This window comes from Littorina saxatilis, linkage group LG12 (assembly GCF_037325665.1).
Source record: "Littorina saxatilis isolate snail1 linkage group LG12, US_GU_Lsax_2.0, whole genome shotgun sequence".
In the NCBI taxonomy this organism is placed as follows: domain Eukaryota; kingdom Metazoa; phylum Mollusca; class Gastropoda; order Littorinimorpha; family Littorinidae; genus Littorina; species Littorina saxatilis.
The window spans coordinates 78996437-79017669 of record NC_090256.1 but is presented as its reverse complement, the minus strand read 5'-3'; the positions used below and the strand labels follow the sequence as shown (position 1 = coordinate 79017669).

Sequence of the window (21233 nt, the reverse complement as noted above, 5' to 3'; positions counted from 1 at the left end):
GGGTCAAGGTCACTTCAAAATATGTATACAATCCAACTTTGAAGAGTTCCTGTGACCTTGACCTTGAAGCAAGGTAAACCAAACTGGTATCAAAAGATGGGGCTTACTTTGCCCTATATATCATATATAGGTGAGGTATTAAATCTCAAAAACTTCAGAGAAAATGTGAAAAATGTGAAAAATAGCTGTTTTTTAGACAACATTTATGGCCCCTGCGACCTTGACCTTGAAGCAAGGTCAAGATGCTATGTATGTTTTTTGGGGCCTTGTCATCATACACCATCTTGCCAAATTTGGTACTGATAGACTGAATAGTGTCCAAGAAATATCCAACGTTAAAGTTTTCCGGACGGACGGACGGACGGCCGGACGCCGGGACGGACGGACGGACGGACGACTCGGGTGAGTACATAGACTCACTTTTGCTTCGCATGTGAGTCAAAAAACCGCGCTATCATGTTACACAAACATAATCTCGACCAGACTTCTTTTCCGTAGCTCTCGGCCTCTGTCGGAAAGTTTCTTCGCAATGAAGAACAAAAAGCAACCAGATGCCGTAGGTAACATCACAGGAGGGTTTTGTAAGGGGTATACAATAAATCCATCTAGGCCTTGAGTTTGTCTAATGGAAAATTCGAGCTTGTTTCTCCCTGGGAAAAGCCAGGTGCCAGAGTACGGCACGATTAATACTAGGATTGCACCGCACTATGCCGTTGAACTTTAAGTTTTGACTAAATGTTTTAACATAGACGGGGAATCGAGACGAGGGTGGTGGTGGTGTGTGTGTGTGTGGGTGTGTGTGTGTAGAGCGATTCAGAGAAAACTACTGGACCAATCTTCCTAAAATTTCACATGAGAGTTCATGGGTATAATATCCCCATCCGGTGTTTTTCTTTTTTTCGATAAATGTCCTTGATGACGTCATATCCGGCTTTCTGTGAAAGTTGAGGCAGCACTGTCACGCCCTCATTTTTCAACATAATCTTCGACGAAGCCCGGACTATGGTATTGCATTTCAGCTTGGAGGCTTAAAAACTTGATAATAAAAAAAGCTCGCGCTGGACCCGAGTACTCTTCAGATTGGCTCGCTCCCCCAGTATGAAAGTTTTTGTCTTGTGCACGTTTAAGACCAAGTGATTGATCTGTGTGAATTACAGGCATTCCCTTTGCTATATAAATACATTGCATGCGAGCCGAGGATGTGCGTGGTGACTGGCCTTTCTCTTTTATTTGTAATTTGATCACAGTGAAAATGCACACACACACATTCACACACACACACACACACACACACACACACACACACACACACACACACACACACACACACACACACACACACACACACACACTCTCTCTCTCCCTCACTCCCCCTCTCTCTTCCTCTCTATCTCTCTCTCTTACACACACACACACACACACACACACACACACACACACACACACACACACACACACACACACACACACACACGAGTACAGACTCATGCACGGGGACGCACACACACACACACACACACACACACACACACACACACACACACACACACACACACAGTAACACTAACACATGTGCACAAAATGAACACACACACACACCGCGCGAGAGAAAAAGACGTCAAAGACTTTTGACCGTGACGTCATCTTTTTATGACGCTATATTTCTCGTCAATGTGTGACGCGTTCGGCTGTTCTATGAGACTGCCTGGCTGGCTGTGGCTCCGCGAATTCCCCCCGCCGCCAAGTCGTTTTTTTGTGGTTTATTTCGCATTTAGGTCCCAGGTAACATTATGAAGTTTTAATACGATCAATCGGACCTATTATGAAGTTAGTGTATCAACTTTTGAACGAACTGCGCCCAGTAGTTTCCCAGCAATAAGCTGTTAAGTCGAGACACACACACAGACACACAATTAAAGTCTGCTGGACCCTTGTACTAGCGTACTCGGGGATAAGTTTGCTCATTAAAGTTGTCATTAAAAACGAATTTTCACTAACAGATTTAAAAATGATTGCATCGTATTCCTCAATTTCTCCTGAATTCAAAAACTATATACATATGTCATGTTTACTCTAAAAATGTGCTCAGAATGACAGAAAATAGGTTAAAGCCATATGTACTCGATGACTATACACGCTAATTGCTTTACCAATAGCTGGAGACAGACTAAATTAAGTTCCCTGCAAAATATTGTGGTCTAGGACCCCTTAAATGTTGAGATATTTGAATTTTCATTTTGATCTGGATCGTCCTATTTATAGATTTGGCAACACATGTAACGTTGATGCAAGGGAGAGAACACCGCGGCTTTGTTGACATCCTCACTTTTTCAGAGGCTAGAACAAGCTGTAATGCATGTATTATGGTCCGCGCATGGTGACGTATCGTCATTATATGGTCTTATGGTGCGTTTGACATCGATTGTGGGCAAACTACACTTTGTAAACACGGGAGTGCGTTAGTATGCCTTTAACTAAGTACTGCGTTTGCACGCTACCCGGAGATGAGCATGACCCGTCTCGGTTTTTGGGTGTGGTTAGTCGAGACTATCTTAAATATAGTCTCGGCGATGACTTTTTTGTGTGTTTATCTGTTACTTTGATGCCGACAGCTTGACTAAATGTTTTTATATCGCTTCACGCGACTTGTTTAAACTAGTCGTACAGGTAAGGCCTGATGAGTCCTTTCTGAGAGTTCAAAGATTTATTGTCAGCAAGGATGCATTTCAATTCTTAGATCAGTGACCTTCAACTAAATTAAACTGTGAGACGCTGGGGATAAGAACATATAAGGGAGGTAACCTTAGCTGATTTTAAACGACGAATGCTGGTAGCTTCTGATGAACAAGCGCATGTTCCAACTTTGTGCCGTTGCGATAGGCCAACTGAGACACTGATAGACACCTCTTTACATTGGTGTAAAAGAGATGAAAATGAAAAATGGTCGAAAAGGAGATAAAAAGTTTAAACATTTCAAAATGTGACTAAATGCAAAGATTTTGTATTGATTTTCTCATCACCGGCTAAAAAAAGGAGTTGTAACGGGGGATTTTCTCCAAACGCAGGAGCTAGGAATCTCATCTCTGGTACAATCTTTCAGATTGGTCAAGATGAGGAAAGGTGGAGAAAGGGTAGGGCGAGGGACGGGAACAGAAGGACGCAGACGGCGACTAATTCATTAGGCTTAGCGCACGACATGAAGAATTCTCAGACACGAAAGGCTTAGTCTGGCAGAAACATTGGAAGGAAACCAACACAGACACCAAATTTCCATTTCATTCGACTCTCTCGCATAACTGTCAAGCGAACCAATCAGCACAGAGTCTCCTAGGAAACCTTCTGCAGGCTCAGAATATTCATGCGTATCATATCTATTGACATGAATAGCTGGGGGTATTCACACCTCCTGCCAAACAAATCGCGAGGTATAGCCTTCAGGCCGTGACCGAGCATTACACTCAGTGACTACGACAGTCGGACAAAATAGTCAGTCCCATAGGACAGGAAGAAATAGTCACACGTGTGGTTATAAGCAACTCATTTTTTGGCTCACGTAAGTGTAGCCTATGCGATCATAACTTTGTCTGTCTGTGCGTGCGTGCGTATGTGCGTGCGTGTGTATGTCTGTGGTAGAAACTCTAACATTTGAAGACGTCACATTACATTGACGTCACATTATGACGTAAGAGGGTTAGACGTCACGCGAAGGAAGTACTGAAAGTCTCGGTCATTATTATTTTGAGCGGGCCGAGACTATTTGGCAGTCGTGTCCCTGTAAGTAGGCTACATGCAGACAGACAGATCTAGATCTAGTGTCTCGCTTTCTTGCACAGTTTCACCTATGCTCTTTCACTGTGTGTGTGTGTGTGTGTGTATGTGTGACGGAGTGATTGAGTTTGTGTTACTGTTTGTCGATTTCTTACGTGAGCCTTGATGGCTTCGCCTCTTGTTTAAAGAAGGTTTGCGGAATTCGTACTGTCGTGTTTTAACATTTACGGGGATATGGCATTGTTGCGAAAAAAACACAACCAACTAAGTCTCATAACGCCGGACGCGGGGCACAATCATGGTAAGCGTTCACACCTCATGCATACTATTTTGAACGTTTTAATGCTTCTTGACTTCGCTATTTTATTTGCTATTGCAACATTTGGCATCATGAGGTATTCTGCTTCCGATTGTACTATACATCACGTGGAACACTGCGAGGTCTCGACAAGACAGAACCGGCTAGCGTACCTGTGTGTTGCTAAGGTGGCGCCACTTTAGTACAGAGGAAATGAGTGTGCAAGGAAAAAGACCCCACAAATTATAGAGGAATTACTATACTCAGTTGCTTCGGAAAACTTTTCAGTGCAATTTTAAATGCTAGGTTATCAAACTTTTTGGAGAGTAATAATAAATTAAGTCAAGAACAAACAGGTTTCCGCACAGGTTTTTCAACACTAGACCATGTTTTTACTTTGTATTGTATATATTACATTTTTTTCTCAACAAAAAGAAGCGACTGTTTTGTGCATTTGTAGACTATGAAAAAGCGTTTGATAAAGTTCGCCGTGCATTTTTATGGGAGAAATGAGTTAGTTCTGATGTTAATGGGAAGTTTTTAAAAACTGTAAGAAATTTGTACGAAAATGCCAAGTCTTGCGTCAAAGTTAATAGTGAGTGTTCTGGATATTTTCCCAGTTTGTGTGGAGTTAGACAAGGGGAAAACTTCTCACCGCTGTTTTTTGCTCTATTTTTAAATGATCTAAAGCCTTTTCTGTTTAAAAACAGTAATGGTTTACAATCTACGTCAAGAGAGGCTATTGTGGTTGGAATGGATGATACTGATGTAAATGCTTTGTTTCAAATGTTTTTATTACTGTATGCGGATGATACTGTGATCTGCTCAGAGTCTGAAAAAACCCCTGCAAGAATGTTTAAACAAAATGCACGAATACTGTTTAAAATGGCGTCTAAATATTCATGTAAACAAAACGAAAGTTATATTTTTTTTTCCAGAGGTAAAATTAGAAATAAACCTTTGTTTACGTATAATGGCAATTTAATCGAAGTAGTGTTTGATGTGCTGCCCTACACGCCACCAGGCGTGAAAGGCAGTAAGTAAGTGTTTGATGTAATGTACTTGGGCCTTAAGATTAATTATAATAATACATTTTCAGTCGCAGAGAAGAATCTAAATGATCGTGCCTCAAGGGCAATGTTTGTTCTTTTGCGTACTTGTAGACAATTGTCACTGCCTGTGGACATACAAGTTGACCTGTTCGATAAAATGATTGCTCCAATTTTACTGTACGGATGTAAAGTATGGGGTTTTGGTTCCTGTGAACTTGCTACTAAACTTCAATTGCGTTTTTATAAAATTGTTTTCAAACTAAAAAAATCAACTCCAAATGCTATGATATTTGGTGAACTTGGAAGATATCCACTAGATGTTAATATGAAATGTAGAATGCTTTGCTATTGGTATAAACTGATTAGTCCTATTCATAAAAATAAATTTTCAAGTATTGTGTATTGCTTTACTTATAAATTGTATATCAACAAGATGATTGAATCTAATTATTTATGTTTTATTGAAAAAAACTTAAATGAAATTGGTCTCTCTGACCTTTGGACTTTTCAAAAAAATGTTCAATACTCAAGCGCATGGTTTAAAACAAAAGTAACAAGTCGCGTAAGGCGAAAATACAATATTTAGTCAAGTAGCTGTCGAACTCACAGAATGAAACTGAACGCAACGCAACGCAGCAAGACCGTATACTCGTAGCATCGTCACTCCACCGCCCGTGGCAAAGGCAGTGCCCGTGGAATTGACAAGAAGAGCGGGGTATTCGTTGCGCTGAGAAGGATAGCACGCTTTTCTGTAGCTCTCTTCGTTTTAACTTTCTGAGCGTGTTTTTAATCCAAACATATCATATCTATATATTTTTGGAATCAGGAACCGACAAGGAATAAGATGAAAGTGTTTTTAAATTGATTTCGAAAAAAAAATTTGATAATAATTTTTATATATTTAATTTTCAGAGCTTGTTTTTAATCCGAATATAACATATTTATATGTTTTTGGAATCAGCAAATGATGGAGAATAAGATAAACGTAAATTTGGATCGTTTTATAAATTTTTATTTTTTTTTTACAATTTTCAGATTTTTAATGACCAAAGTCATTAATTAATTTTTAAGCCACCAAGCTGAAATGCAATACCGAACCCCGGGCTTCATCGAAGATTACTTGACCAACATTTCAACCAATTTGGTTGAAAAATGAGGGCGTGACAGTGCCGCCTCAACTTTCACAAAAAGCCGGATATGACGTCATCAAAGACATTTATCAAAAAAATGAAAAAAACGTTCGGGGATTTCATACCCAGGAACTCTCATGTCAAATTTCATAAAGATCGGTCCAGTAGTTTAGTCTGAATCGCTCTACACACACACACACACACACGCACGCACATACACCACGACCCTCGTTTCGATTCCCCCTCGATGTTAAAATATTTAGTCAAAACTTGACTAAATATAAAAAGAAGCTTGTATGACCAGTATATCCATAAATGGTTTACAGAAATTGGAACAAAAAATATGTTCTGGAATTATCGAATGTTTAAAGATATTTTTGCATGTGAAGACTATGTCACACACCTGCCATATCAGCAATGTGTTTCAATGATGAAGTTTAAAACATTAAACAACAATTTGCCTGTACAGAAAGAACGTTATCTTAATATCCCGAGGTCATAAAGAATTTGCACCAAATGTGTATCGCATGACATAGGTGATGAATTCCATTATTTATTTGTGTGTGATTTTTTCAAAGAAGAAAGAGCTGAGTTGTTACCACCTTACTATTGGAAAAAACCTAATGCACTTAAATTTAAAAAGTTGTTTGCTACTAAGAAAAAGAAATTGCTAAAGAATATTTTGGATTTTATTAATAGAATTTGTAACAGTTTCTCATAAATTTTTAATTTTTAATTTATTATATTAGCATATATCATGATTGTATTGATTGTATTTATTGTTCAAAATGCCCCCATGGGTTATGGACTAATAAAACTTGAACTTGAACTTGACAGCTCTGGAAAATCGGTGGATAAGGACAGGCAGGAGGGAGAAGCTCAGACTTCAAAGCCTTCTGCTGCCACGTGCCAATAAGCAGCTCTTTCACGGGCAGTGAACAAGCGCGCCAGATTTCACGGCTGAGTGAGGAACCGCTGACAGCGATGAGGGACCGTGATATCGATTCCTGCAGGAAATCAGTCCTGGGCCCCAGACCCTATCAATTCTTTTGCAAGTCCTGGTGATTGATAATGAGTAGGCGACGAAAGCGTTCATCCCGCCTTACCGGCATCTTGATGGGCCTGTTTTGTAGGTCGGTGAGCATCTCAACTAGATCAGATATGCCTGACCTTTCCGGGCACTTGTGATATTGCGCAAGAACATTCGGAAAGTTGATTAAATGATAGTACTTGAGAAGGTGACAAAAATGTAATCTTCTCTGTAGAGATATAGACTAACAAAACACTAACGCAGAAAACTATATCAAAAACATACACAAGAGGAATGCACATACGCATGCATGCCCTCACTCACACATGCACAGAAAAGCTCTCCCCCACCCAAACGCCCTACCTTCTTTCTCTCTATACCTTAAAATAAAATAGACAGAAAAAACAACCAAACAACGACGGGCTAACCGAATTGGACTACAAGGCCCACAATTCCTTCTGTCTACAATATCTACCCTACTACACCCCTCTCCAAACACGGACACACACACACACACACACACACACATTGATTCGTGTACAATGTATGCTCATCTCAGGCAACAGTTATTACCGAATACTTCCACCGGCAGTGATGAAATAAGAGTCAGTTCTTTGTTTACTGACAGCGACATCCAAAGGCAATTGGCAAAATATGTGTACGATTGTTTTCAACTACGCAGATGCAATGCGTCTTCCAACTGTCCTCAATAACTTATGCTCATCTTCAGGTCCTCTTTGTTCACCCTGTTCCACTTGGTTTTGTATTTCATGTATGTTATGTTATATTGCTGTTTTTCCTGTACTTATGTATCTTGTATGTGTCAATAGGCTCTGTGCTTTAATGACAATAAATTCTGATTCTGATTCTGATTCACACACACACACACACACACACCATCCCAGCCCCCACTCACGAACAAACCAACAACATACAAAACCACACACACACTTCACAAAACCCAGCTCACCTCGTAGGCGTCCTTGATGTTGATGGGCTTGCCGCTCTGGGCGACGAGGCCGACGATGCCCTTGCCGAAGGGCACCTTGATCTCGTTGCGCTCGGTGTGGATGACGTCCTCCAAGGTGGAGGTCTCCGTTACGTCGAACAGCTTGGACACCAGGTGCTTGTTGTCGCGCGAGCCGCGCACGAGGAAGAGAGAGCCGCGGTCACTGTTGGTCAGGTAGGACACGTTCTGCAGGATCTTGTGGCACAGCAGGTTGACGTCCAGCTCGCTGGCGATGTCGCGGATCAGCTCCATGAAAAGCTCCTCCTCCGACATCCTCTGCAGGCTCTTGCGGTCCTTCCTGGGCGCGGGCTTGCGCGTGCGGTCGCCGTCCAGGTAGCGGCGGAAGATGTTGGAGGTGATGGAGTTGCGCGCTGTGGAGGGGAAGGAGGCGGTGAGGGAGGAAGGGCTGGTCGTCCTCACCAGCTTCTTTCCCCTGATGGCCGAGACGGGGTCATCATCCCAGTTCTTGTCCTTTAACTTCTTGGCGAAGAGCTCAACGATCTCCTTGGTCGTGTTATCCGATAGCCAGCGCAAGAGAAAGTCCGTGTTCCTCTTCAGGTAGTTGCTTACCTGCTCCTCCGTAATCTGACTGGACAGCGACATGCGCCGCGTTCGCTCGGCCGTCATGGTGACCGTTTGTTCGGACCTCACCGACTGACGACACACAAAGGTAGAGAAAGGGTTCTGTGGAGTGTCAGACCGTGGCACATTGTCTAGACCCTCACAAGGGTTTGCTAGTGAAATCGGAGTTGCTTAAGATGGATTGCGGCGGCTTGAAGGATGAGACCGTCAGAAAATAAAGTGCTGGCTTGGTTTGAAGACACCGCAGGTCATACTATTGTCCACCCGCGGTATTGCGAGACAGATTTCTCGTGTTGTAAAGACATACAAGGGCAGAACTGAAATCCTCGTTCAGCGACAGACAGCGAAGTTGGCCCTCCCTTGGCCGCAACACTCAGTTTTTCCGTACCTGCAACACATAATAATACAGAAACACGTATCGATTAGTAAAGCAACACCGCCTGTACAAACAAGGGCTCGATGACCAGGTAAAAACTGAAAGGCAGTATTTCATTCGGCGATTGCTCGCATACACTGCAAGAGAACAACTAACTAAAACGTTGAAGCAGTGGTGTCTGGCAAATCTTCTGCGCAAACATGTTCAATCTAACATATTTGAAAATCACATTTTTAGTTGTTCGTCTTCTGCCTGATTCGGCACGTTCGAACAATTCTGATTCAAATACGATAGATGTTTGTTTTGCTAAAAGTACGGACCTCTGACAAAACAGATTCCAAGAGTTGAGGAGCAGGCACACTAGAACCACATGTCTTTACATGCACACAGTGCACGGAACTGACATAACGCTAACAGGTGGCCGTGATGTTTCCCTTTAAATCAAACACGGTACAGAACAAGCTTACTGCAAAAGCAAGTAAATAACATCTGGTACACTAATTTCCGATGCAAAACGTCACTAAATGATGCGACCTGCCCTAATCTTTTTGGATGCAAAGTGCCGCTGTTTACGACCGGCTATGCTCTTTTTGGATGCAATGTACCGCTTTGGTGTAACCTAGCAGCTTCTTTTCCCCCGATACACACTGTCCCTCTATGCGACATGCTTTACGCGCTTTTTCGAAGCAAACTCTCGCTCTATTGGAGCAGCAACACTCTTTTCTTGACGCAAACTCTCGTTATATGCGACCTGTTCTGCTCTTTTTCGATGCACAATGCAACAGTCGTCTTCGCGCTGTGCTCTCGCTCACAAACAAGACAAGACAAGATGAGATTGCAAAGCAAATAAGTGACATGCGTACGGCTCATTCACATACCGTTGCCTTCTGACGTGGTCAATGGTTATGATATACTGCCGTCTATTTACCCTCTCCAGATTCTGACGAGTTGAGTGTCGACTAACATAATCTTGAGATAATGCGATTATACTGAAATGTTAGCAATGAAACCTGATCTTAACTGACTTTCCTCGCGTAGGCGCCCATTCTGAGACACAACTATAATATATCTATCCGTCAATAACACTTAGCTAACTGCCACTAAATCTTCGTGATCATACAGCATAGCCTAAGACGGAAGGGAAATATAATCTAATATTCTATAAAAACATTACGATTGTAGGGATAATGCTAGGATGTTTTGGGGGCAAATTGGCCGGAGTGGCCATACACGTTTCGACAATTTTCGGAAGTTCAACCCGACCGATAGCAAGGTCTCGTCAAACAGCAGCTGTCTCGATCAATGTAAAACGTTATTTTGTAGTCAAAAACACCGAATCCCGGACAATATGTGATAAGTCAACGATGCCAGATGCCATCTGAAGCGGTAGACAAGCCGACATAAAACATGCGATGTTCTCTTGTTTAAACAAATATTAGTCCGTCGTTCGTTAGGATAGTATTATTGATTCTTCCTGGTATGTGCGCTGGATGTTTCCCTCCCTACACCCGCCAAAAAAAGAAAGAAACAAGTCGCGTAAGGCGAAATTACTACATTTAGTCAAGCTGTGGAACTCACAGAATGAAACTGAACGCACTGCATTTTTTCACAATGACCGTAGTCCGCCGCAAGTGCAAAAGGCAGTGAAAGTGACGAGCCTGTTTGGCGCGGTAGCGGTTGCACTGTGCTGCATAGCACGCTTTACTGTACCTCTCTTCGTTTTAACTTTCTGAGCGTGTTTTTAATCCAAACATAGCATATCTATATGTTTTTGGAATCAGGAACCGACAAGGAATAAGATGAAATTGTTTTTAAAACGATTTCGGAAATTTAATTTTAATCATAATTTTTATATTTTTAATTTTCAGAGCTTGTTTTTTATCCGAATATAACATATTTATATGTTTTTGGAATCAGAACATGATAAAGAATAAAATAAAAGTAATTTTGGATCATTTGATAAAAAATAATTTTAATTACAATTTTCAGATTTTTAATGACCAAAGTCATAAATTAATTTTTAAGCCACCAAGCTGAAATGCAATACCGAAGTCCGGCCTTCATCGAAGATTGCTTGGCCAAAATTTCAATCAATTTGATTGAAAAATGAAGGTGTGACAGTGCCGCCTCAACTTTTACAAAAACCGGCACGGTTGGCCTAGTGGTAAGGCGTCCGCCCCGTGATCGGGAGGTCGTGGGTTCGAACCCCGGCCGGGTCATACCTAAGACTTTAAAATTGGCAATCTAGTGGCTGCTCCGCCTGGCGTCTGGCATTATGGGGTTAGTGCTAGGACTGGTTGGTCCGGTGTCAGAATAATGTGACTGGGTGAGACATGAAGCCTGTGCTGCGACTTCTGTCTTGTGTGTGGCGCACGTTAAATGTCAAAGCAGCACCGCCCTGATATGGCCCTTCGTGGTCGGCTGGGCGTTAAGCAAACAAACAAACAAACAAACAAAACTTTTACAAAAAGCCGGATATGACGTCATAAAAGACATTTATCGAAAAAAAGAAAAAAACGTCAGGGGATATCATACCCAGAAACTCTTATGTAAAATTTCATAAAGATCGGTCCAGTAGTTTACTCTGAATCGCCCTACACACATACACACGCACAGACAGACAGACACACACACACACACACACACACACACATACACCACGACCCTCGTCTCGATTCCCCCTCTATGTTAAAACATTTAGTCAAAACTTGACTAAATGTAAAAAGAAAGAAAGAAAATATTCCGTTCCGTGGTTAAAGGCATATTGAGCATAATACACAAGTAAGGGAGCATTTTGCAGTCTTGAAGCAATGCTAACCGTATCAAGTAAATCATACCAAGCAGAATTGCGTTAATTGAAACATGTAGTACTCATTCCAAACGCCAAAAAAAAGCACACAGACGCAGGCAGACAGACTGACATACATACAAGCAGACAGACAAACACACAAACTAACTCTCTCTCTCTCTCTCTCTCTCTCTCTCTCTCTCTCTCTCTCTCTCTCTCTTTCTCTTGCTTGTGACATTTTGCACATGCACAAATGATAAAGTTCAGATGACGCTTTTCAGCTGTTTTTCTACTCTACACCTGCTCAATGTCTTTTAGGAACTCCCGAAGAGAAGGAGATTTGTAACGTAGAAAAATCGATGCCATGTCTAAAATAGAAAATGTCCTTCCATTTCCTCTCTCTATGTCTCTGTCTGTCTCTGTCTCACTCTGTCTCTCTCTGTCTCTGTCTCTGTCTCTGTCTCTCTCTCTCTCTCTCTCTCTCTCTCTCTCTCTCTCTCTCTCTCTCTCTCTCTCTCTCTCTCTCTTTCTCTCTCTCTCTCTGTCTCTCTCTCTCTCTCTCTCGCGTCTCTATGGAATTCCATACCCCTACCCCTCCGAAATGCCTCTTCTGTGAAAACGTTTAGGCGCCAGTTTCATTCCCGCTTAATGGGTAAATAGAACACTTTTCATGTCTGATATTTTAGTGCTTTTTGACTCACATGCGAAGCAAAAGTGAGTCTATGTACTCACCCGAGTCGTCCGTCCGTCCGTCCGTCCGGAAAACTTTAACGTTGGATATTTCTTGGACACTATTCAGTCTATCAGTACCAAATTTGGCAAGATGGTGTATGATGACAAGGCCCCAAAAAACAAACATAGCATCTTGACCTTGCTTCAAGGTCAAGGTCGCAGGGGCCATAAATGTTGTCTAAAAAACAGCTATTTTTCACATTTTTCACATTTTCTCTGAAGTTTTTGAGATTGAATACCTCACCTATATATGATATATAGGGCAAAGTAAGCCCCATCTTTTGATACCAGTTTGGTTTACCTTGCTTCAAGGTCAAGGTCACAGGAGCTCTTCAAAGTTGGATTGTATACATATTTTGAAGTGACCTTGACCCTGAACTATGGAAGATAACTGTTTCAAACTTAAAAATTATGTGGGGCACATGTTATGCTTTCATCATGAGACACATTTGGTCACATATGATCAAGGTCAAGGTCACTTTGACCCTTATGAAATGTGACCAAAATAAGGTAGTGAACCACTAAAAGTGACCATATCTCATGGTAGAAAGAGCCAATAAGCACCATTGTACTTCCTATGTCTTGAATTGTGTTGCATGACCTTGGATTACCTTGACCTTGGGTCAAGGTCACATGTATTTTGGTATGAAAAATGTGTAAAGCAGTTCTTAGTGTATGATGTCATTGCTAGGTTTAGTTATTTGACCTTGACCCTGAATGTCAAGGTCATGTAAAGGTCAAGGTCAAGCATGTGAGTCGTATGGGCTTTGCCCTTCTTGTTACATTTAGTCAAGTTATGTTTGTATTTTGATTTGTTCTTTATGTGTATGTATTGATAATGATATACATGCGAATGATTGGGACAATTCCTCCCCACATTTGTTTTCTCCCTTTTGTTATCAGTTGTTTTGGATGTTTATATGCAATGCATTATTGCAACTATGCTGCAATTTCCACACTATATTGTTTTTCCCATTTTTGAATGTGTATACAAAACCATAACCCTTTTCTTATTACTATTTACATTATGTACGTCTGTAAGTAACAATAACCTTGTCAATTTTACTATCTATATTATGTGCGTCTGTATTAAGTGTTTGTATAAGGGACAGGTTGTAAGATTAGGCTTTGCCTAAAACCTCTATCCTTTGGTAATAAAGTTCAGTTTCAGTTTCAGTTTCTCTCTCTCTCTCTCTCTCTCTCTCTCTCTCTCTCTCTCTCTCTCTCTCTCTCTCTCTCTCTCTCTCTCTCTCTCTCTCTCTCTCTCTCTCTCTCTCTCATTATGAGAAATGGACAGCAATACATTCCCCATCAGTTGAATAAAGTATTTTCTATTTCCAAGCCTGCATGACGTCGTACATTCGGTTCAGCAAGTGTGATTTCTTTGTCGTGCTAAGATGGCTGTCGCAAGAGCACGCGTTTGTGTTTGTGAAAGGACGTGCGTAGGAAGAGACGGACATTTCAATAATGGAGAACACTGGTCAGTGCTGTTCCAGAGAGGTTCCTTCCTACGTAGAGCATCTTGGACGTCACCAATGGTCCGTTCAGGGATGTGCTTAGCGTAAGAGCATCCTTCCTAATCGTAATATATCACACATCCACAAATAGTGTATACCTGACGCCCAAGTCAATTTGCAACAGTTCAGCAAATCATCCATGCACAACACGCAGCCAGGCTGTTTTTCATTTGTTTTTGTGCGTGTCTAAATGTAAACAGATAATAGGAGTATTCTTCTGTCTGTCTATCTGTCTGTCTGTCTGTCTGTCTCTCTGTCTCTGTCTCTGTCTCTCTCTCTCTCTGTCCGTTTGTCAATGTATTGTAGCTTTTTGTCTTAAGGAACTCAGAACTCAGAACTCAGAACTCATTTAATTGTCATAAAAACACAGTAAAGGGTTTATCAGACACGAAGTGGATATTTGTAAAGACAAGAAGAAATATCGTCCATGGAGCAGTGATTACAACATTGTTATGTATCTGTAGTTATGTCATTATTGCGTATAATCATGCAGTTGTATACAAATTCAGCAAGTTGTTGCTGTATCGGTACGTCTTGCATCGCCATCAGCTGACTCGGATTTCGAGCATTAACACGTGCATGTTCCATAAGATGCAAGCGTAGATCATGAAATCTTGTACAACTATCCAGGAAATGGAGCTCGTCTTCAATCACGCCACACACGGTGCACTTTCTAACCTCTCTGGGTGTGTTTGTGTATCTCCCCCTTTCGATTTTTAAATCGTGAGCGCTAATACGCAATCTACACAGTGCTTTTCTGTGTTTGGGGTTGGTTACACATGTCAAGTATGCTTCACAGTCGTAATCGCCGTCAGTAATTGTGTTGTAGTATTGCAGTTTTGAGCCCTCAGTCTTCTTTCCTTGCCAAAATCGTACGTATTCGTATTCTAGTCCTCGTCGTAGAGTTTTCATCAGCGCATTCTTTTGGACTGCTGACTGAAGTATCCAGTTATGGTCCAGTCCGAGGTTACCTATGATTGCTCGAATGAAATGTATCCATTGCGGTGAGCTGTCTTGTGGTCTGTCGATCATGTCAGCGTAAGCCTGTCGTAAATATGAATTTTCTTCTGACTCAACAATGTGGGTCCAGAAGTTTATTGTTTGTTCAATTAGTTTTATACCCACAGGGAGTTGCCCGAGCTCTGCTAGCGTTGGCAAGTTCATTGCTTTACTGTGGACGCCAAGAAGGCGTTTACTGAATTTTAAATGCACTTGTTCATGGGGTAGATTATTCGATAGACACTTATCGAATATGTCGGGTAGCGATTGTTCGTTTTGGATGCTGATTGCTGATGGGAACCAGACCTCGGCTCCATAAGTGGACACAGGGGCGACTAAGGTATAAAATAGTTGCATCATTGTAGTTACTTTCATCTCTCTTCCTCTAATTAGTCGTCTCAGGGCATGCGATGCCTTGTTTGCTTGCTTGGCTAAATGTTCCTGGGTTTGTAAGAATTTACCGCTTTTATGGAAGATGACCCCTAAATATTTATATTGGTCTACACTTTCAATCATATGTGTGCCACAGTTAAATAGTATTGGTACTTTTGGGTCTGTGCGGGTAAATATTATCACTTTCGTTTTTTCTTTGTTTATTTTAATGCCCCATTCACTGCTGTAGTCATTCAATCGGTTCAACTTATTTTGTAGTCCTCTTTTGGATGTGGACAGAATTACCAAATCATCGGCGTAAAGTAGGCATGGGATTTCTGTATTTTGGGCACTGTTCAGACTTGGTGAGTCATTCCCACGCAGATAATCTGGGAGATCGTTGATGAATATGTTGAAGAGTGTGGGGCTTAGAGTATTGCCTTGATGTACACCTTTCCGGACGGGTATGTCATGTGAGTGTCCGACTGCGGTCTTAGTGCAGATAGTAGATTTGCTGTACATATCTCTTATAACGTTGAAACAATTCCCCATAACTCCTATCCTGTTAAGTTTGAGGAGGAGAGCTTCGTGCCATACGTTGTCGAAGGCCTTTTGGAAGTCCACGAAGCATGCATACAACCTGTCTTTTCTGTTTGTAGTTATTCCGTTGACGATCTTTTTTAGGATAAATATTTGGTCCGTCGTTCTCGACTTCTTTCTAAATCCGGCCTGTTCCCTCGCATATAGATGATTAGATTCCAGGAATCCATTTAGTCTATTGTTAATGATCTGCGAGAAAAATGTCCCTAGGTTATTATTTAGTGTTATCCCACGATAATTACCAGGATTCATAGGGTCACCACTCTTATAGATTGGAATGTTTATACCCGTCGCCCATGCTTTGGGGCACGAGCCTGTGTGCAGAGCTGCCTGAAACACTTTTTTAATTGTTATTTGTGTAGCAGGCAGGCTTGCCTTGATTATTTCATTTGTAATTCCATCTACGCCTGGTGCTTTTTTCGACTTCAAGTTGGAAGCTGCTTTCGCGATTTCTTCCATTGTGATAGGCAGATCGAGTTGTGCGGATTGTGCGTTGATATCAATGTTATTGAGCTCTGCCCGTACGTTATCTTTCGTAGTTTGCTCTACTTCGACATCAGTGCCTATCAGGTTTTGTAAGTGGTTTATCCATTTGCATGAGCTGATGTTGCTTCTATTCCGGTCGTTTGGGTTCTCAGAGTCTTTTAGTAGTTTAAGTGTTTTCCATACGCTTGTCGGGTCATTTGTGTATGCATCGTTCAGAATAGCGATGAGTTTGTTTTTATACAGTTGCTTTTTCCTTTTCAAAGCTTTATTGTACGTGCGTGACAGACTGAAGAGTTTATCTCGCAGAGTTAAACCTGTGTGGGATAATCGGCGCTTCGTAAGATTTCCTGTGTTTGAAGTCTCCTTGTCTCTTTTTGTCCATGTATCTCAGTCTCTCGTCGTGGTCCAAGGGACAATGCACTCAAAGTGTTCATGTCAAGGTGAAATCTGCGCATTATCAGTGCCTCGTCAGCTTTTCTTTTCTTTCTCTCTCTGTGTCTCTGTTTCTCTTTCTGGGTGCTCGCGGGAGTACGTGTGGGGCAACGCCGGGTCTGACAAGCTGAGTCAACACGCAGGGCAATCTTACCCATGTTTAATCCCCATCCAATCAATACATCTTCCACTTGCTTACACGGGCCTGGGCGGAGCACGGCTCATTTGTGTAGATTAGTGCCACACTCCGACAGCCTCTCGCCTTACCCGTAATGACGTGCACGAGATCGGACAGGCCGGCACTATCCGGCGCAAACTAACGACCCCTAGCCGACCAAGCTAAACAGTTTAACCTCAGACAAATGAAGGGATTTGTACACACGTACAGCCCCCCTCGGGTGGAGGAGGGCTGAACCTCTTGTGCCCAGCTCGCCCCAGTCTCGGCCCCATCTGAGTGGAAGCTCTCCCCGCTGATTGGGGCAACGAGCGGCCTCCTCTAATCGTAATGGGCAGTGTCTTGGTCGTGATGGACAACGTCTTGTCCCGTCTCAGACACAACGTCCAGGGATGGTGCTATGTAAATGGGAAAACCCGCGTCTCTATCGTGCAGATAGGAATGGATCATTACGCCCCATTATGTCCCATGACGCCCAGTTTGCATTTCCGCCCATGCTGACGCGTACGGCGCCATTTTCTCCCTCTTTTCTTTCCAAAGGGCAACGCTTTCGTTGATGGCCAAAATGGATGCACTTCAGGGATGTTGCTAGGATCCATTTTCTCTGGCAAATTGACCGAAATGGCCAGAAATGTTTTGGCAATTTCCGGAAGTTCAAGGCAGTCCTGGGCGTCATCTTTCCCACACTGTGTACTAGGTCGGCAGCTCTGCCGAAATGATGGCAACGTTTTCAGCGATTTGAAATAGGTTCCGGCGTTTCGCCAACTGCCGACGACAACCGACATCCCTGCATTTTGAGGTAGCGTAATTGTTACGTTGTTGTCTGAGGCTTCAGTATCACTATCTTACGTTCAAACATAAATTGTCGTATCCCCCGAAAGCCTTGACTGCAGAGATCGCGGAATTAAATTCGTGGCCACTGGCCCGAAATCTCGATCATTGATTACATGTCAGATCAATGACAATACACCCACAGTTTACTCTTCCCATTGTTCAGGGCTGTTAAAATGTCAACGGTGACGACAGACGGAAACTTCGTTAGCTCAGTAGCAATCCCTTCAGCGCCCACGTCGAGTTTAGAACCATAAAGAAGAATAAAAGCCTTCGCAAGTTCCAATTCCCGTTCGGTTTACAATCGCATTTTCACAGCAGGTAATCTGGAAGGAGGAAGTCCGCACAAGTAACAATCCCAAGACACTGAAATGAAAATGAACGAGCATCCGGAGCATCTCCCATATTGGTCTCTGCATGACGTCATTCCGATCTCCCGGGAGGAATGGCGACAGCCGGTGTGTGTGTGTGTGTGTGTGTGTGTGTGTGTGTGTGTGTGTGTGTGTGTGTGTGTGTGTGTGTGTGTGTGTGTGTGCGTGTGTGGCAGGAATGGGGACAATGGCCCAGTTTTCGGCGAAAGTCATTTCGGACAGCATTGGAAGGTGGTGGTTTAGTTTGCCCGTCTAGTATTGTTGACAAAATTGTTAAGAACACCCGACGTGCTAACCAGGATACCAAAATACGTGTACAAAATCTTCACGTGCGATTTTAATGGCATTATCATTATTAAAAGGCGAACCTAATTATACAAAGCTGCAACCCCATAAAAGAACGGCAGACCAGTGCGCAGATAGATAGTCTAGGGTTACGTTTGAACAAACTCGAATTATACACTGCGTTGCTGTATGACTAAAACTCCAGCCACAACACCAGACGTAAGTATGGGTTGCCGTCGAAGTACCATGAGCAGATCAGTTGTACTTACTGCATTGTGTTATAATTTCGAAAGAACCTGAAACCATGCATTGTCACACTGAACAAGGAAAGCAAAATAATGCATCAACTTTGTCATACGTAAAATAAATCAGTAAACATGATCTGCTTTACCGGTGTATAGGTAAAATAATAATATCCTACACCTTTAGACCGAAACTCGATTCCAGTGTGAGTTTGAAATTTGACAAGCGTCTGCCAGTCAATCTTAAGACAAGAAGAGCAAACGCTCGATCGAGTCACTTTCGCAGTTCTGAATATTATATGAGGCATCAGATGGACAGGAAGAAATTGCTATTCACAACACAATACAGATGTAAATAATTTGATGTAAAGAATAATCCTATAAAGTTTGAATCAAATCCGATGAATAGTTTCAGAGATATGATATTTCAATTTTTTTCCTTCAAGACATACCTGTGACCTTGAAAAAGGTCAAAGGTCACCAAAGCAGACGTCAAAGTGTAGAGGTCACTGGGAGTCACGTTCACATAAAATTTGAGCCCGGTCACTTTTATAGTTTCCGAGAAAAGCCCAACGTTAAGTTGTGTGTTGCCGAACAGAAAAGGCTAGTTATCTCCCTTGTTTTTCTGATAACGTTCGTAAAAGGCTACAGATGTAAATACTTTGATGTAAAGAATAATCCTACAAAGTTTCAATCACATCCGATGAACTTTGTCAAAGATATAAAATGTCTAATTTTTCCTTTGACGCTGACCTGTGACCTTGAAAAAGGTCAAAGGTCAACGAAACCATCGTTAAAGTGTAGAGGTCATTGGAGGTCACGACTAAACAAAATATGAGCCGGATCGCTTTGATAGTTTCCGAGAAAAGTCCAACGTTAAGGTGGTGTCTACGGACGGCCGGCCGGCCGGACGGCCGGCCGGACAGACTAACACTGACCGATTACATAGAGTCACTTTTTCTCAAGTGACTCAAAAAATGACCACCTTTAGCCACATCACCAGAAAGAAGTGCAACTTTGGTAAGGCCGAAGGTATAATACACCAACTTTTACCTAGAGCGCATCGTATGTCATAGCCACTTTTTTTGCGAGGATAATCACCGCATCTGGCCGTAGGAAATCTGCCAGGCAATCAGACGGAGATTGTCTGGTGTCACGCAATCAGACTATACAATCACCAAGGAAATTTCGCAAATTATCTAAGTGATCAAAATGTGTGTGTGTGTGTGTGTGTGTGTGTGTGTGTGTGTGTGTGTGTGTGTGTGTGTGTGTGTGTGTCTGTGAGTGTGTGTCTGTGTCTGTGAGTGTGTGTGTGTGTTAGTGTGTGTGTGTCTGTCTGTGCGCGTACCTAAGTAAGTATCTGAGAGAGAGAGAGAGAGAGAGAGAGAGAGAGAGAGAGAGAAACAGACAGACAGACAGACAGACAGACAGACAGACAGACAGACAGACAGACAGACAGACAGACTCTAACTGACGTCTGAGAAGTGTAACAGGTAAACAAAGCGCTAGTATCCAGTTTATGAAACTCTCACATTACGGACACTCGTTAAAAGATTTACCCAAAATATCTCTGTCGGGTTGTATGGGTTGTGAAATATTGAACACAGCTTTCTACACGTACGTGCTCCTTTTTCACGTTTTTCACACACACCCCTCGCAAGTGACTGGCCAAAAATGCAAAGTGGGAAAGTTTAACTCTTTAAAAGCAAGAGTATTCACTCTTTCACAACCCATACCAACCCGACAGAGTTATTTCCGAATATCGTCCATTACAGCAAAGCAACAGTCCCGTCGACTTCTTAACGGTCAATCTCGCCGCAAAACGTTTCCAAAATGGTATTTTAGTATATCTTTAACAGCACTGGTACATAGATATAATTGTGGAAACAATAACGACAGACTCGCACAGACGAAGGGCCAAGATTCATAGTGGAAATAATGAGGCAATCCTAAAACGGAACACTGTCTAGGAATCATAGATACATGGTGGAAATAAGGAGAAAAGGACAGAGAAGAACACTACCTGTAATCAGACTTATTTGTAGTCGTGTGAGTATGTCTGGTGGCTCATTTCTGCTTAAGTTATGTCTGCGTATAGACCCACTTGGACATGCATTGTTCACGTTCGTGTCTTCATAATTAGTATTAATGAGACACA

At 42.2% G+C, this 21233-nt stretch overlaps 1 protein-coding gene and 1 long non-coding RNA gene across 9 annotated transcripts in view; both read right to left on the bottom strand.

The window, feature by feature from the left end:
• LOC138982861 (cGMP-specific 3',5'-cyclic phosphodiesterase-like) overlaps positions 1–9057 on the bottom strand; it is a 108066-nt gene extending 99009 nt beyond the window's left edge. For all 8 annotated transcript variants that reach the window (XM_070356237.1, XM_070356235.1, XM_070356236.1 and 5 more), the window contains exon 1: positions 8249–9057. In XM_070356237.1, coding sequence (XP_070212338.1) covers positions 8249–8914 — 666 coding nt within the window. In that variant the 5' untranslated portion in view covers positions 8915–9057. The remainder of the gene's footprint in view (positions 1–8248) is intronic.
• Positions 9058–9060: 3 nt separating this feature from the next.
• The window catches only part of LOC138982862 (uncharacterized), a 30590-nt gene continuing 18417 nt past the window's right edge, over positions 9061–21233 (bottom strand). The window contains exon 3 of the long non-coding RNA XR_011460993.1: positions 9061–9257. This is a non-coding gene — a long non-coding RNA (uncharacterized lncRNA). The remainder of the gene's footprint in view (positions 9258–21233) is intronic.